The sequence below is a fragment of the Canis lupus genome, chromosome X (assembly GCF_003254725.2).
Source record: "Canis lupus dingo isolate Sandy chromosome X, ASM325472v2, whole genome shotgun sequence".
NCBI classification, from domain to species: domain Eukaryota; kingdom Metazoa; phylum Chordata; class Mammalia; order Carnivora; family Canidae; genus Canis; species Canis lupus.
Window position 1 is genome coordinate 26,819,108 of NC_064281.1, and position 17,020 is coordinate 26,836,127.

A 17,020-nucleotide genomic window follows, 5' to 3' on the forward strand; every position below is an offset into this window, starting at 1 on the left:
TTTCTTAGCAATCTTGTAAAAAATCAATTTACCTTAAAAGCAAGGTTTTACATCTAGACTTTCAATTTTATTTATTTATTTCATTGATCTAGATATCTATCTTCTTGTCAACACCATATTGTCTTAATTATGGTAGCTTTATAGTATATTTTAAAATTTGAAAGTGTGAGTCCCCTAACTGTTGTTTTCAAGGTTTTTTTAGGCTATTCTTTGTCCCTTGCATTTCAGTATAGATTTTAGGATCCACTTGTCTATTTCTGCAGAAAGAGCAGCTAGAATTTTGATGAGGACTGAATAAAGTCTATAGATCAATTTGAGGATATTGCTATCTAATAATATTTAATCTTTTGGTCTGGGAACATGGGATATTTTCTCCATTTATATATATATCTTCTTTAATTTCATTCAACATTGCTTTGTAGTTGGCAGTATAAAAGTCTTGCATTTATTCCTAAGTATTTTATTTTTTGATGTTATTCTAAATGGATTAATTTCCTGAATTTCATTTTTCAGATTACTTGTTGCTTGTGTATGAAAAATATTTTATTTATGTATTTCAATCTTACAATCTGCAAACTTGCTGAATTTATTCATTTTAATACTCCTTAGGATATCCTGTATACAAGATCATGTCAAAAAAAAAAAAAAAAAGATCATGTCATCTGCAAATGGATAGTTTTATTTTTCCTTTCCCATCTGGGTGACTTTTATATATTTTTCTTGCCTAATTGCCCTGGCCTGAACTAGCGTAGTGGTAAATACAAGTGGTGAGAGTAGCCATCCTTACCTTGTTCTTGATCATAGGTGAAGGCTTTCAGTCTTATACTATGATGTTAGTTGTAAGCTTTCCTTTGATGCCCTTTATCAGGTTGAGAAATTTCCCTTCTGTATTATTTTCCTAGGATTTCCAGGACAAAATACCACAAACTGGCTGGCTTAAAGGGACAAAATGTATTGTCTCACAGTTCTGGAGTCAAGGTATCAGCAGGCTATGCACCATCTAAAACCTATAAGGAAGAATACTTCCTTGCCTCTTCCTTACTTCTGGTGGTACCTGTCAATCCTTGGTGTTCTTTGTCTTACAGCTGTAACACTTAAATCTCTGCCTTTGTCATCACATGGTGTTTTCCCAGTGGTGAGTGTCTTCACATGGCATTCTTCTTTCTGTGTCTGCCTCTTTAACTCTTCTTATAAGCACACCAGTCATATTTGATTAAGAACCCATCCTACTCCAGTATGGCCTCATCTTAACTTAATCATGTCATTAATCTCCTTTCAAATAAGAACACATTCACAAATACCAGAGGTTGGGCCTTCAATGCATTTTTAAGGAGACACTATTCAACCTCTAACACTTTTTATTTCTAATTTGTTGAGTGTGGGGCTTTTTTTTCTTCATGAAAGAGTTTGGACTTTGTCAAATGCTTTTTCTCCAACTATTGAAGTGACCATGTGGGTTTTGTCCTTTATTTTACTGCTGTAGACAGCTTCAACTTAGGATGGTTTGACTTAGGAATTTTTTTCACTTTATAATGGTGTGAAAGTGACAGATATTCAGTGGAAGCATAATTCAAATTTTGAATTTTGATCTTTTCCCAGACTAATGAGTATGATACTCTCTCAGGATGCTGGGCAGTAGCAGTAAACTACAGCCCCCATCCAGCCATGTTACCATGAGGAGTAAGCAACTGATAACACTTACAGCCATTTGGTACCCATATAATAGCTCTTTTTCACTTTCAGTACAGTAGTCAATAAATTACATGGGATATTCAATACTTTTTTTTATAAAATAGGCTTTGTGTTAGATGATTTTGCCTGACTGTAGGCTAATATAAGTGTTCTGAGCACATTTAAGGTGGGCTAGCTAAGCTATAATGTTTTATAGGTTAGGTGTATTAAATGCATTTTGGCTCATGGTATTCTCAACTTATGATAAGTTTATTGAGATATAACTCTATCGTAAGTCAAGGAAAATCTGTATGTTGATTCAATTTTGTATGTTAAACTAACCTTGTATTCCTGGAATAAACTTCACTTAGTCATGGTATATAATCCTTTCAATCTGTTGCTTTTTTAGGTTTCATAGTATTTTTCTTAAGGCTTTCTGAGTCTATATTCATGAGGTATATTTGGTTTGTAGTGGGTTTTTTTCCTGTCATACCTTTGGTTGAGAATATACATTTCTCTTCGATGTTTTGGAAGATTTTGTGAAAGGCTGCTATTAATTCATCTTTAAATGTTTGGTAAAATTCACCAGTGAAGCCGTCTGGGCCTGGTTCTTTTTTTGGAAAAGTCTTAAAACTATCAATTCAATTTCTACACTTGTTATAAGTATATTCATATTTCTTATTTCTCTCATTCACAATATCCTCTTATAATCCTTTTTATTTCTATAAGGTTGGTTCTCTCCTTTCTTCAGTCAGTTGAACTAAAGGGTTGTCAATGTTGATCTTTTCAATAATTAACTTTTAAATCTTTTGATTTTCTCTCATTTTTCTTTCCTCTGTTTCATTGATTTCACTGTAATATTTATTACTTCCTTCTTTCTTCTTGCCTTAGGTTTAATTTTCTTTTTCTAATTTCTTAAAGTGGAAGATTGGGTTACTTATTTGAAATCCTTCTTCTCCTTCTCCTTCTTCTTTTTTTTTTTAAGATTTTATTTTTTAAATTTTTATTTATTTATGATAGTCACACAGAGAGAGAGAGGCAGAGACACAGGCAGAGGGAGAAGCAGGCTCCATGCACCGGGAGCCCGACGTGGGATTCGATCCTGGGTCTTCAGGATCATGCCCTGGGCCAAAGGCAGACGCCAAACCACTGCGCCACCCAGGGATCCCTTCTTCTTTTTTAGAGAGAAAGGGCAGAGAGGTAGAGGAAGAGGGAGAGAATCTTAACCAGGCTCCATGCCCAGCGTGGAGCCGATGTGGGGCTCCATTGCACGATCCTGAGATCATGACCTGAGCCAAAAACAAGAGTCAGATGCTTAACCAACTGAGCCACCCAGCCTCCCCCAAGATCTTTCTTCTATTTTAATTCACATATTTATAGCTATAAATTTTGCTCTCAACATTAGTTGCATCTTATAAGTTTCAGTATGTTCTGTTTTTATTTTCATTAATTTCAAAGTATTTTTGCATTTGCTTTGCGATTTCTTTCTTGACCTATTGGTTACTTAAGAATATACTGTATCAGGGCAGCCCGGGTGGCTCAGCGGTTTAGTGCCGCCTTCGGCCCAGGGCATGATCCTGGAGACCTGGGATTGAGTCCCATGTCAGGCTCCCCGCATGGAGCCTGCTTCTCTCTCTGTCTCTCTCTGCCTCTCTCTCTCTCTGTGTCTCTCATGAATAAATAAAATCTTAAAAAAATAAGAATGTACTATATCATTTTCTCATATTTGTGAATTTCTCAAATTAACTTTTATTATTGATTTTTAATTTCATTTGATGATGGTTAGAGAATCGACATTATGTAATTGAAATCATTTTAAATATATTAAGACTTATTTCATGACCTAACATATGGTCAGTACTAAAGAATATTCCATGTACAATTTGAGAAGAATGTGTGCTCTGTTATTATTGGGTAAAGTGCCCTATGCAAGACTGTTAGGTCTTGCTAGTTCCTAGTGTTTTTCCAAGTCTCCTATTTCCTTGTTGACCTTCTGCCCAGTTCGTCCATTATTAAAATAGGGTACTGAAATCTTTGTTTTTGTTGAATTATTTCTCCCCTCAATTCTATCAGTTTTGGTTTCCTGTATTTTTCTTAATTATTTTCTCCTGTCCTTTCCTTGGCATGGGTCATTCCTATTGACCAAATTCACTGACTCTTCTGGCAGCTCCAATATGATGTTGAACTCCTCTAGGAAAAATTTCATTTCAATTATTATACTTTTAAACTCCAGAATCTCCATTTGGCTCCTGTTTATAATTTATATCTCTTTATTGATATTCTCTATTTGGCAAGACATGCGTGGAGACTTCTAAGTCCCCCATGAATATGTCAGGGCTTTTCATAGACCTCTGAGAACATCTCATTCCCCAGATCTTCCTTTTCAGTTTTTCTCTAGACCATGATTATCTCAACTGGTATCACAGCCTCAGGCAGTTACTATTTAAACAATGCTGCTGTTTGTTTTGAAAAGACATTCTGGGGATAGGGTTTTTTCTGGGAGTCAATGCAAAGTCAGGTCAAATAATGAATGACAAGGCCTTGTTTATAGGTTTGTTCTAGGGAGCTGCAAGACAGATCAAATAGTAATAAAGTTCTCCGAATGATATGGGTCTTTCTGAGGAACTCCAATCCTGGTCTTCCCTCTCAGGTGGCTCTAAGACTGCTAATTCTCACAACTACTTGGAGCTGGCAGACAGTGATGGAATAGGCCAAGTTAAAAAGCCTCAAACCCTGCTGTTCTTACTGAAGTTTAGTAGTTAATAAAATGCTGTCAACCTCTGGTTAATTTCCTGAGTTCAGAAAAGGCAATTTTGACAATTTTTGCAATTTGTTGCTTTTATGGAGGAGTATGTTTATAGAGTTGCTACATTATATTTTTGTGCATGATAAGTTGAACTATGAAAAGGAAAGAAGGCAAAATATGGTGTAATCAGAGCATAATATTATTCAAGTCTTGGTGACTGTGCATTAAATATTTATATAGTATAGCAGTACCTGGGGAAACTAGCCCATTACTTCCTCTGCTCTATCAGTGATGTAGAAAGCACTCTGATTGTATGCTTTGAGAAGTATAATAGCTTCATACATACTTTGGGAGGAAAAATGCAATTAGGTTATTGATTCTTTCTTCTTAATCATGTGGAAGCTTTAGGGGAGAATAAAAGGGAATAAAGAAAATGCATGAAGAAATGGCAGGTCCTGGCAAGAAGATTTCTGATGTTTTACATTACAGTATCAGAAATCCAAACCTCAAACTACTAGTGTGAAGCAATTTGCTGATTTTATTTTGTGTAAGTCAAAAAGTGAATAAAATATTTGTAAAGAAAATTCAGCTTCCACTACTGTGCATGTCCTTATGGCAGATAAGGATATGATCTAATAACACCTATCCCCCCAAATAATTAAAACTACAATTTTCTACTTCCATATTTGAAGAAGTTCTCCATTAGCTTCTTTCCTAGTAAAATAATTTGAGATCCTTGAATGCCTACTGTATTTACTATATGTAACAAGTTCAACTTTTTAAATTAATTATGTGATTACAGTATATCTATGTTTCAAGTTCCCTTAAGAATGTCTTCAAAACAGAGATATTTTGCAGCATTGGAAATGTTTATTTAATAATTTGATAAATTATTGGATTTCTCGCCTCAGATAGTTTTAAGTATTATAGAGCCAAATCAGCTAGGCTCAAACAAGATTTCACTTCTCTATTGAATTCATGTACTCTTAGCTCAGCCAAGCACAAAACAGCTAATGCCGTCACGTTTGAAAAGCTTTTATGCTGAATTTGACACAAAAGCAATCACAAAGCAGACAAAAAAGGAATTTCTCTTTCAAAAGCTGAAAGGGGAAAAAATAAATGAAAACTCTGAGCCTGGGTAAATCTCTCTTGACACTGGAAAAGAAAGCTTAAAATCATCAAGAAATAATTTTTCCAAAGAACTCATTGCCAAGTTTGGACCAATCTTAATAGTCTGGGGAACAGGTTGTGAAGTCAACCAAGATTCTGCCAAATAAAATAAATCCCGCGACGCCCGCTGCTGGCAGTTTTAGGTTGCCAATGTCACACCATCTTACCTCTTATGAAAGTTAAATGGCATCATCTCTCACAGGATTCTGTCATAGTTTATTGGCAGAGAGTTTGATTAAAATGGAAATCCTGTATGATTTTCCCTAACATCTGTCTTTCCATCTCAAAAAAAAAAAAGTATTGTTTTACCAGGACCACAGAGAAGATCAAATGATGTCATATGGTTAACAAAATCAGCTACTTACTACATTGTGTTTTGGTTTCCAATAAATTAAGGGTTATATAGGAAACAAACTGCAATATCATGGGCATCTCTTAATGACCTGCTCATTAATTATCTAAATGATGGGCTATCTATAGCTTGTTCTTTTGATAAATCAAGACTCTCCTGTTGCCATCTCCTTCCAGGCTGACTATGGTTTCAAAATGGACCATCCCTGGATGTTTCCTCAGATTGACTCCTTTTCTGTGATATGCTTGTTGTTGTCCCCATTTTTTTCTTCACTATTTTTAACCAAGAGGAGGAGGCTGTCTGAATGTCCTATCAGTAAGGAAATGGTTGAGGGTGGAACTTAATGAGATATTGTAAATAACTTAAAATGATAATTATAAAAAGTTATAAAACAAAATATATAGATATTTTTGTAATGACACTAAGTTTAAAGTCAGAATTCAAAATTTTATCTCTATTAGGACATTGAAAATATGTAGATAAGAAATGGAAGTGATACAGATAAAGATGAGTAATTATGAATCATAAAAATATCAGAATTGTAGATGAATTTTTCTTTAGCTCAGGTACAATGACTGGTTTAAATTTTCCAAGAGTATAATACTACTGGTGCTTGCCTTTGGAACCATTCCACTGTGACAGTGAGGGTAGTCATCAGTGACGCTGCTGCAAGGGAGGCTGGTTGCTTTAATCACAGCTCTCCACCTCTGTAGACACAGCCTGATGATTGCCTTACGAGGCTCACCAGCTCTCCTGCTAATCTTAGGCACAGAGACTCGGAAAGAATTTATGGAGCAAGGAGATCCTGCTCAAATTATCCAATGCCTCTTTATGTCTATTTTCGTCCTTTCTTCATAAAAGAAAATTGTAAGTGAAAAGCCAGCTATTTCCACTCAGTAGTGATAACATATTAGACATAAAGGCCAGATCTCCATTTTATATGCTCCCTGACTTTTAGAAGAATTAAAAGTTGTAGTTTCATTAAAAAGGAGATATAATTTGCAATAATCTTTTTAGTTTTTCATAGTATAACAGAATATGAAAACCTCTCCCTAGTATAGTGTTTCATGGTTTTCATTTCCCACCTGTTGGCTTACTAATAATATGATCTTATTTGTCAATTCATAATTACAGTTGTCTCCTTTCTGATCTTCACAGTGTTTTCTTGATTTTTTCTAGCCACATAGAAGACAATGAGTAGAAGACAAAAATCTGTAAAGTCATCTACAAGAGTAATCACTGTGCATTCACATCCTAACTCTGATATTTTAGGAGGATTTTCTGAACTTCTCTAGGCTTCGATTTCTCACCTGTGAACTGGAACAATAATAGTTTCATGGAGGATTCCTGAGAGGGTGAAATAAGCCAATGTATGTATAATGATTAGCACAATATTTGACAATTAGCAAGTACTTGCTAAATGTTAGTATTACCATTAGGATTACTTTTAGCTTTAGCATAAGTCATTTAGGAAATGGATGGAAAAATAAAACTTTAATCACCTTTATCTATATAATGAACATATACTGATGGTATAGCTATATATATATATGTGTGTGTGTGTGTGTTCAAATGTATATATTGAATATATTTATTTATATATATCATTGAACTCCTAAATATAGAACACAAATAAAAACATCAGTTTCTATAGATAATGGCTGAGCTATTTTTATAACGTAGTTTTAGCTGACAATTGAAAAGAAATTTTTTTATTTTGAAAGTGTGACAAGGATAGCAATTATAATACCAACTTGTCTTTGTTTTAGGTGTTTAAAACATATTCTTTGTTTTGACGATGAAATTGTTTTGTTTTATCCTTTCATATTTTCTTGCGCACTTCTTTTTATCTCTTATTTAAAGCCCCTTGCTTTCCTAAGGGCTGTAAAACCCTAATCATTCTTGCCATCACTTTAAGATTCTTATAGGCTTTAAGATTTCTCATGTGCCAATGTGCAGAGTCTTCTTACCCTTATCAAATGTATCACTATATGCCTCTCATTTCTGCTTCCCTTCTTCTAACTCAAGGGTCAGCCCAAACTCTTTTCCCTGTTAATTCCTCCCCATAGTTAACCACTTTCTTCCAAGACCTGCTAGATTCATAGAATCTTCAGTTTGTGGAGAGGAATAAGAAATGGCATAACATACTCAGTACCTTACGGATTAGGCCAGAGCCTTCAAGAATAGCTGTATGAATTCTATCTTTCCCATAGTGAAACCAAGAATTGGGAACATCAGCATTAGAAATTCCTATACCTTCTGTGTTCAACTAAAGGAAAAAATCCTAGTGACAACAAGTATCTCATGAAAGAAATAATTGCTTCCAGCAGAGGTAATGATGAATCTGTAAAATCCTAAATGACTTTCTAACATTCTTGTTACATAAGCAAAAACCTTGTCCTCCTAGCAGCCCCAGGTCCTTTGGAGACGTAGCTACAGCTGAGGCTGGCTAAAAGCTCTTTGGCTCACTCTTCCCATATATTCCTCCTGATGTTAAATTGGGAACATGTTCTGGTCAAGGGAGGGGGTGGGTGGAAGTGATGGACATAATCTCTAGGCCTGTCCATAGAACCTCATGGATAAACCAGCCACATTCTCTCTTACTCTCCTGCAGTGACTTTGGGCAGCCATGATTTTAAGATGATAGTTTCACAAAATTGGAAAAGCCTGGATTCCTCAAGTCACTATTTATGAGAGAGCTCCCAGGTAGGATACTTCAACCTGCATTGGAGTATGATACAACTAGGGAATTCATCTTTATTGTATTAAACTATTGAAAATTCAGGGTTTATTTTTTAAATAAACCTAGCATAAATACATATGCCATGTAGCTCAGCACAGCCTAAACACTGACTCATTTAGAAATGGAAGTCACTTCATCTGAGAAAACCACAATATAAGGCTTTTTTTTCCTCAGATGACATAGCTAATCTGTGATTCAGACAATTGTTTAGCAGAAGGCCTTTTTCTACCAGAAAAAAATAACCATCTATAGAGGCTTTTAATAAAAAATTCAATCTAATCAAGTTCTCACAGTTTTACTTTTCTGCTTAGCATTTAAGGACTTTCCCAAGTGACCCATAAACATGAGGTTTGAAAGAATTAAATGCATGTAAAGCATCATGCATGACACCTGATAAAACATAGTTATTAAACAAATCTTATTTCCTTCCCCTTTTCTCTTTCTTTTACTACAAAGAGTCCTCGACTGAAGTGGACAGATACATGATGGAGTTTTGGGAGGAAAGAAGAGAAGGAAGAGAAAGAAGTATAGAAATTGATTTGAAAAAAAAAAAAAGAAATTGATTTGGAGGTCAAAGACTGGGAGGAGAAAGTGAAAATACACCTTATCCTTACACTTCTCCTCCTCCATTCAGGGCCCTACATAGGAAGGGGCGGACCTCTTACTGTTTAGAAAAGAATTAATCCCAAGTGACTAACTTTATGCTACCACACAACTATGTATATCAACTTTGAAGTGATCTCAAAAGATGATGTAATGTGAAATACCAGCCTATGATATCTGGATTAAGCAAAATTAATGTTAAGACCGATATTAGCCATCAATTTTCTTCTAATCCCTACTCTGGATGAAAAGTATACTGTTCTCATTTTGGCTCAAATGTAATTTTCTTTGAATAAATTTACATTAAAAATCATTAAATTTTCAACCACGTTATAATTTTATCCAGTATAACTGGTATTTTATTTTGAGAACGTATCTGTGATACCAACCTTGGTTTCTGTGATTTTCTTTTGGATTGCATCTACTGTGTAGGGAGCCTCCTTCCATGACTCAAGCTTGGCTCTGGCCTGCCCCAACACCTGCTCAGCCTCCTCTTTAGCTTCCAGCCATTGTGTGGAATCCTTTAACATTTCATTCAACTGTTGCCTCCGGTTCTGAAGATGTTCCTGTACTTCATCCCACTGACTCTGAATTCTTTCAACTGGAATGAAAGGAAAAACAAATATAAGAGTAAATGCTAGCCTGGAGAAGACATTTGAAATGTAAACTTCAAAGACGATCTCACTTTTTATATTATTCATTAAAAAAATTATTCATTGTGTTACAGCTAGAATAATGGAGACAACAGAATTCCTTACTTCTGCCAATGGCAAACATGAGGTTAAGTTATTGTCCTCGAGGTGACCTAGAACATCAGTAGTCTATGAAAAATTTAACTCTGCCTATTCTCAATCCCCACGCCAAATATGAATAATATTTTAGAAAGGTACTAGAGCAGAATCTCTGAACCCCCTTGCCCTTATTGTTTCAGTGTTCAACAACTTGACGTCTGATACTATCACTTGCAATTCATTCCTTGAAGGCTTTGTGGTGCCACAAAGAATTTGTTTTGCCACCTAAGTAGCAGGCTAGATATACCAAGGGATCTATGGTTCCTGCCACCCTACCTCCCAAGAGCAGTCTGTAACCAAGGACTGATGGTACGTCTTGCAGTATGAATATTTTAGACCCCTTCATGCCAGAAGCGATTAACTGGGGAGCATTTATTTTACAATAGTTTCAGAGTTCTCCTAGTGGGATAAAGTTCCAGTGGCCCACAGAAATAAATAACCTGCTTGATAACGCACCATCCTTTATTGACTACTCTACTTTTCTCTACCTTGCTCATTCCCCTACTGATATATCCCTCAACTCCCAAATAAACCACATGCCCTCAGAACCTTTTCCTGGAGTTTTCTTCTGGGGCAACCCAAGAGCAGTTAAGCCTACTGGAAACATCTTTTAACAATATCTAAGAATTCATACTGGTTATATTCCGTAAGACAGGCTTATATGGAGGCCATTTTTTGGTATCATTATAAGTCAAAGATGAAGATGCCCTTATCTATTCTGCTCTGAAGTACTTTATTTTAGTATACTAAAAATAAACACAACTACATTATTTTTTTCTTTTAAGGACATTATCTTTTCTTTAAGCTGATTTCATAAAATAGAAATAATGTTCTAGAAAGATAAGTAATAAAACCACTATCAACTTTAACCCTTAAGCAAAACTTGACAGATAATCTAGATTTTTCCCGAGGTCTCAATAAATACCATATATAATTGGTTGCTAATTTCTCTCATACAGAGCTCCTTCCCACTTTTCACATATTCTCACTGCAAAGCTCTATCATTTTTTGCCTACACGTCTGTAATAGACTCGCTAGCCCCATCCATCTCAAGTATCTGTTTTATAATGCAACTTTCACACTATAGAGAGAGTAATAATTAATATAAATCCGATCACCCCACTCCCTCATTTAAAACCTTCATTGTTTCCCTACTGTCCTCTGGAATATCTTAGCTTGACTTACATTTTCCTCTGTGTTCTGGCCTGGATAATCTGAGAGACTTATTTATAGATGAACAAATTATAACATAATCCGGGTGTAGGACATCACCAAAGATAATACAAGAAATTGGGCCTTGCAGCAGTGAAGCTGTTACTATATCTAGAACCAAGAAATTAGGGGAGGGAAAAGTGACCCAAAGCTGAGAATCATGAGGAGAAACCACTTGGAGAAGCACAGTAACCTTTTGCCAAGGGATACTGTCATCCTGATGCAACTTCACTGGAAGGAAACAGGAGAATAAATATCCTGATCTCACTCTGCCCTCTCTCTCCTACCAGGTCTCCCTGGTGGTGTGTAAACCAACTGGAAGCCAGAGGGCATGAGAGCTCAGTGATGGCACAGATAAGCACCTCAGAGTAGAGGCCAAAGAAGAGAATGGCAAAGAGGGGCTATGGCTAGACAAAATGTGCACAGCATAGTACGGTAAAATTGTGCTCCATGATATAAGTTTGGTCCTTTTTAATTAACCCTGTGGTTGCCTCCATCAAGCTAAAAGAACTAAGGAGTTAAAGAAGTACTTGAGATTTACCATAAATAAGCATGAGAACTAGACAAAACCTGTAAGACTAGTGATTGTGACATGAAATCAAGAATCTGATACCTAGAATAGGTAAAACCAGGTGAGTGGCACTCATCATAAATGACTGTTCTTATTGGGTTCATTTCTGTTTGGGTGTTTGTGTGGTGTTGCAAAGCCAGTCAACATACTATATTCCAACTTCAGTTAACACATGAATGTCTGTTTAAATAAATGTCAGTTTCTTTCTCTAATCTTTGAGCACCATTCTTTTTTGTTTGTTTCATTGTTGTTGCCCCACAGGGTAGTGTGGCACCTATCATAGGTGGGATTTACAGTTGTTAATCAGTCTTCTATTGAATCTTTAGTTTACAAAATTAATAGTGTAAATGCTATTTTAAGAAAGCTGTTTCAAATATAAATAAATATATCTTTACATATTCTGAAATAATTCCCCATCAATCATATAAATTACTGATATTCCAATTAGAAACCATTTTTTCAACTTATCATGGCAGGCTACTTTATTATGCATAACTGGCACCTTTTTTTCTTAGCCTATTTTTATATACTACATGTATATGAAAATAAAATATTGGCTTTCCTTAAAAAGTCTCTGATTCTGATTTGCCTCTGCATTAATCAGCTTTGATTAGTGACATTTTATTACGCTAGCAAACTTTAAAAAATGTCTAGTATTTTTGATATAAACAGGGTAAGCTACTCGCATTCATGCCAGTGAATATTTCATACATCTTATAGTTCATTTCCATAGGGTAGACATAATCTGTATATTTAAAAAGGCCATCATATGAAGGAAAAGTAAGATAGTTCCTCCTATTATATGGGCATGTATCTCTTAATTGTGGCAAAAGGAGGAAACTTTCATAGTCCAGATCATTATTTCAGACAAATACACCATTTGAATGCTTGTTCAGTCACAGTGATGAAAGCTTTCATCCCAAAGGGGTCATGTGTAGGAAGGGAAAAATGGTTCATTGGTGTATGTATCCCACTGAGGGCGTGCTTTCTCATCCTTGACCTTCAACTGTACATGATCATCAGATAATACTTAACTAAATAAATTTATAGGCTACAGACTTACTCAACAATCCATCTACTCCACCAAGCACCCCTACCCACCAATCTATTTATCTAGCCTGACAGTCACCATTTTATTTACCATCTAGCAGATATTAGACATTATGCCAGGCAGTGGGTAAACAAAGGAGTCAAGACAGATTCCCTGGCTTCTGGTTGATGCCTGTTAGATAAAGGTCTTATTCACTATCTACCCAAAGCATAAAGGATGAAAAGTTATAGGGAAAAGATAGAGTTCAATCTTGGACCTCTTCAGTGGGAGATTTTGAGGGTCATCTAAGTAGGATTATCATTTTAGTCACTTGGACTGAAGGTGCAATGGCAAAGCTGTGTATTTTGGGGGGAGAAAGAAATCCAGGAGTAGAAATTACTACAGAGAAATAATGAAGACCTCAGTGGGAATGTATTCCAATTGGCACAGTACACAGATTGAACAAAACACAGGAGTAAAGATGAAATCCTGGACAACACAACACATGAAGACAGAATGAAGCAAAAGCAGCCCATAAGATGAATAAATGGCTAGAGAAGTAGAGGGAATGCCTGGAAAGTATACTTTAATAAAAACATAGACAAGAAAGAATTACAAAACCCAAAGTGGTTAACAGTTTTAAAAGCCATAAACATCATGCCAGATAATAAAATCATAATAATTAACATTTACTTGAATACCTACACTGCTTAAAGCACAGGTTTAGGATCCATATGAGAGTTAATTCATTTAATTATCATGATTATCTTATGAGGTAGGTATCATTGTTTATGTTGCTGCTGCTATTGCTACTTCTCATTGAACAGAGAAAGAGACTGCATTAAAGAACTGGCATAAGGTCATACAGATAGTGAGTGGGAGAACCAATACTGGGGCCCAAATAGTCAAGACTCCCCAAAGCCCATGTCAAAAGTATCCATTGGCTTTGACCACATGGAATTCCCTCAAGACCATACAGAAAATAATTTTAGTGGAGTGATGGAAATCTTACTGTAAAGGATTGACAAATGAGTCAGCCAATGATAAATGAGAATTGGAAGATAATTACCCTTTGGTTGAAAACTGCAAGGTGCATTTTTCACAGTCTCCCAGAGTTCCCTTATCAGGGTTGAACTTGAGTTGCCCACAGCAATAACCTGCTCAATAATTAGCTCAATTATTGGCTTCTTTCCCTATTTCGCTGTTCCACTCTCTTACTGGTATTTCATGGGATCACTTTACAAAGAAAACACTTTCACTCAAATCATTGTTTCAAGGTCATCCTTTTGGGGGAAGCTAGTCTCAGAATTTTATTCATTTAAAAAAACCTTAGTGCACAGCTCAGAGCTTGGTACCTGGTTTATCTCCAATAACTGTCAAATGAATTGTGCATGTAGACTATTTAATTATCCATGCTTCCTTTTTATAATGATGTAAAAATGCCACTTCTGAAGTTAACCTTTGCCCAGGACCTCGAGTCTTTCTTCTTTAAAAGGAGTCACTATCTCTTTACTGCATTTCAAGTTTATGTAAGTTGAACAGTGCCTTAATAACTATGCTTATCATCACTCATCATCAGGGAAATGCAAATCAAAACTACAATAAGATACCACCTCACACCTGTCAGAACGGCTAAAATCAACAACACAAGAAACAACCGGTGTTGGTGAGGATACAGAGAAACAGGAACCCTTAGTTGTTGGTGGGAATGCAAAGTGGTACGGCCACTGTGGAAAACAGTATGGAGGTTCCTCACAAAGTTAAAAATAGAACTACCTTATGATCCAGCAATGGCACTACTGGGTATTTACCCAAAGGATACAAAAACACTAATCAAAGGGATACATGCACTCCTATGTTTATAGTAGCATTATTTACAATAGCCAAGGTATGGCATCTGCATTGGCCATATTTTTTTGGTATAGAACATCTTCACTATCATATTTACTAGTAGAATGTTCTCATCTGGTTAAAAAAATCCATAAATTAAATGGTATGTTTGTATGTGTGTGGGAGGATTTTTGTGAGCCAAAATTAATTAGTGATCTTTCTCCAATATTCTTGAACTGTAGATTTGAGAGAATCTGTTAGCATGTCCTTTTGCCTCAGTCTGTCTTTTTATTTAAATTAAAGATGGAAGAATATAGAAAAGTGTATGTATATATCAGATAAGGATATTTTTATAGGCATTTTCAAATTTTAAAACATACTGAGCTCCAGCAGCTAATAACAACAATAAAATATCATATTGTTATTGACGTAAGTACAATTAGATGGATACCAGAAAGAGAGTAAACAGATGTATCAACTCTTGTGAAATAAATACCCATGTTGCAGAGCAGAAATTATGGAAATATTATTTCATTTACAAAAGGATTCACCATAAGATTTCTTTAAACAATCAACCTGTCAGGTATATTTAAAATATTATTTGACTTGTATTCCATTCCCAAGTATACATTCAAGACATACATACCTGTATTCACCAAAGGACATGTACTAAATTGGAAGCTTCCTCTAACTAGAAACTACCCAAATTTCCTTCTACTATAAAATGGATGCACTGTAGTATATTTACCAATAACACTATCCCGCAACAAGAATAAAATATCTACAACTTATGCAGTATTATGTATTTTCTCACAAAAATAACATTGGGGGAAAGAAGCCAGCTCAAAACAAGGGCATACTGTTTATTACTATTTATTATTATACATTTATATAATGTAAAATAATAGGAAATGTAAGGTGATTGTAGGAGTCAGGATATTGCTTACCCTTGGGGTACTGGTATCACTGAAAGAGATATGACAGAACTTCAGAAGTTCTGGTATTGTTCTGTTTCTTGATTTGAGGACTGTTTACGCAGTTGTATTTAGTTTGTGCAAACTCACCAAGCTAAACATTTATAACGTGCATTTTCTCTTATGCATATTGTACTTCAATAAAAATTTAATGAAGTATGATTTGACTTGTAAAATGTATTGTGCATACAACATTGGAGAATTCATCTTTTCAAAAGGGTTGCAACCTGTGAAACATGCATCACTGGAAGATATGAATTATCATTCATAAAAGATGCAATGATTTTGCTAAGGACACAATACAATTAAGGACTTAGATTGGTGTGATAGAGAACATCTCAGAAATACTCATGGCCAGTGAACCAGACTAGACTGACAGAAACAAATCAGCTCACAGAGACTAATGAAGCACCTATTTGGTTATTTAACAACAGAAACAATGCATTACAATGGATTGATATAACCATCCTAAGGGTAGACCCTGCAGAAACAAACACAAAAGAAAACTTTAGAAATATGATATATATTCCATTTTGTCAAGGGATGAAAGTAAATACAAAATCTGCAGATAATCAAAGAGAAGCTGTTATTTTGGACCTGAGCCATTGTGGTAGTTGGACATCATATGGACCTGCTAATTATCCATGCCTGGGCCAACAATTAAAAGTACAGAATTTCACTGCACTTGCAACACTGCACCCAGGATATTATGGATAGACCAAAGATATATTATGGCAGTGTACTTGGTCACTAGAGCCCATACTGTTAGATTTACATTTATACCAGATTCATCTGACATGCAGAAGCGAAATAATAATAAAATATATGCATATAAACTCAGACAATCTGTGCATGTTGGTAATTGAAGAGCTACCCAAATGTGTGCATTTCTCTTTTCAGAGGGCCATCATGGAAAGCTTCTCAACTGATTTGTCCAGTAAGTAGATGCTGGATAATGAAGGGAAATAAATAACCAATGCTAAGACTCAGGATGACAGACTGGGACTCAGCATGTGTCCTGATTTACAGATCTCTAGAAGTGTCAAATTGGAAACTCAGCAATCATGTCAAGAACCACAATACTGCAGAGAAAGAAACAGTTCAGTTGATTGAGTACTAACCAATCTTTCACTTCATGTTTTTAAGCTAGCTATGTTTGATTATCGATATACATTCTTGACTGATATAAATTCCTACAACATCTCTCCTAGGGAAAAATGTTATTTACAAAAATGAAATGATTGCCTTTTTGAATATACATTGCTACAGAACAAAGAACAGCTCTGTGGCAATTTCTGCACTGAATTTGTAGTTTGAGAATTAGAAG

At 35.4% G+C, this 17,020-nt stretch overlaps 1 protein-coding gene across 16 annotated transcripts in view; it reads right to left on the bottom strand.

The window, feature by feature from the left end:
• DMD (dystrophin) overlaps positions 1 to 17,020 on the bottom strand; it is a 2,170,621-nt gene that overhangs the window by 533,774 nt on the left and 1,619,827 nt on the right. For all 16 annotated transcript variants that reach the window (XM_025439443.3, XM_025439430.3, XM_025439477.3 and 13 more), the window contains one exon: positions 9,675 to 9,886. In XM_025439443.3, coding sequence (XP_025295228.1) covers positions 9,675 to 9,886 — 212 coding nt within the window. The remainder of the gene's footprint in view (positions 1 to 9,674; positions 9,887 to 17,020) is intronic.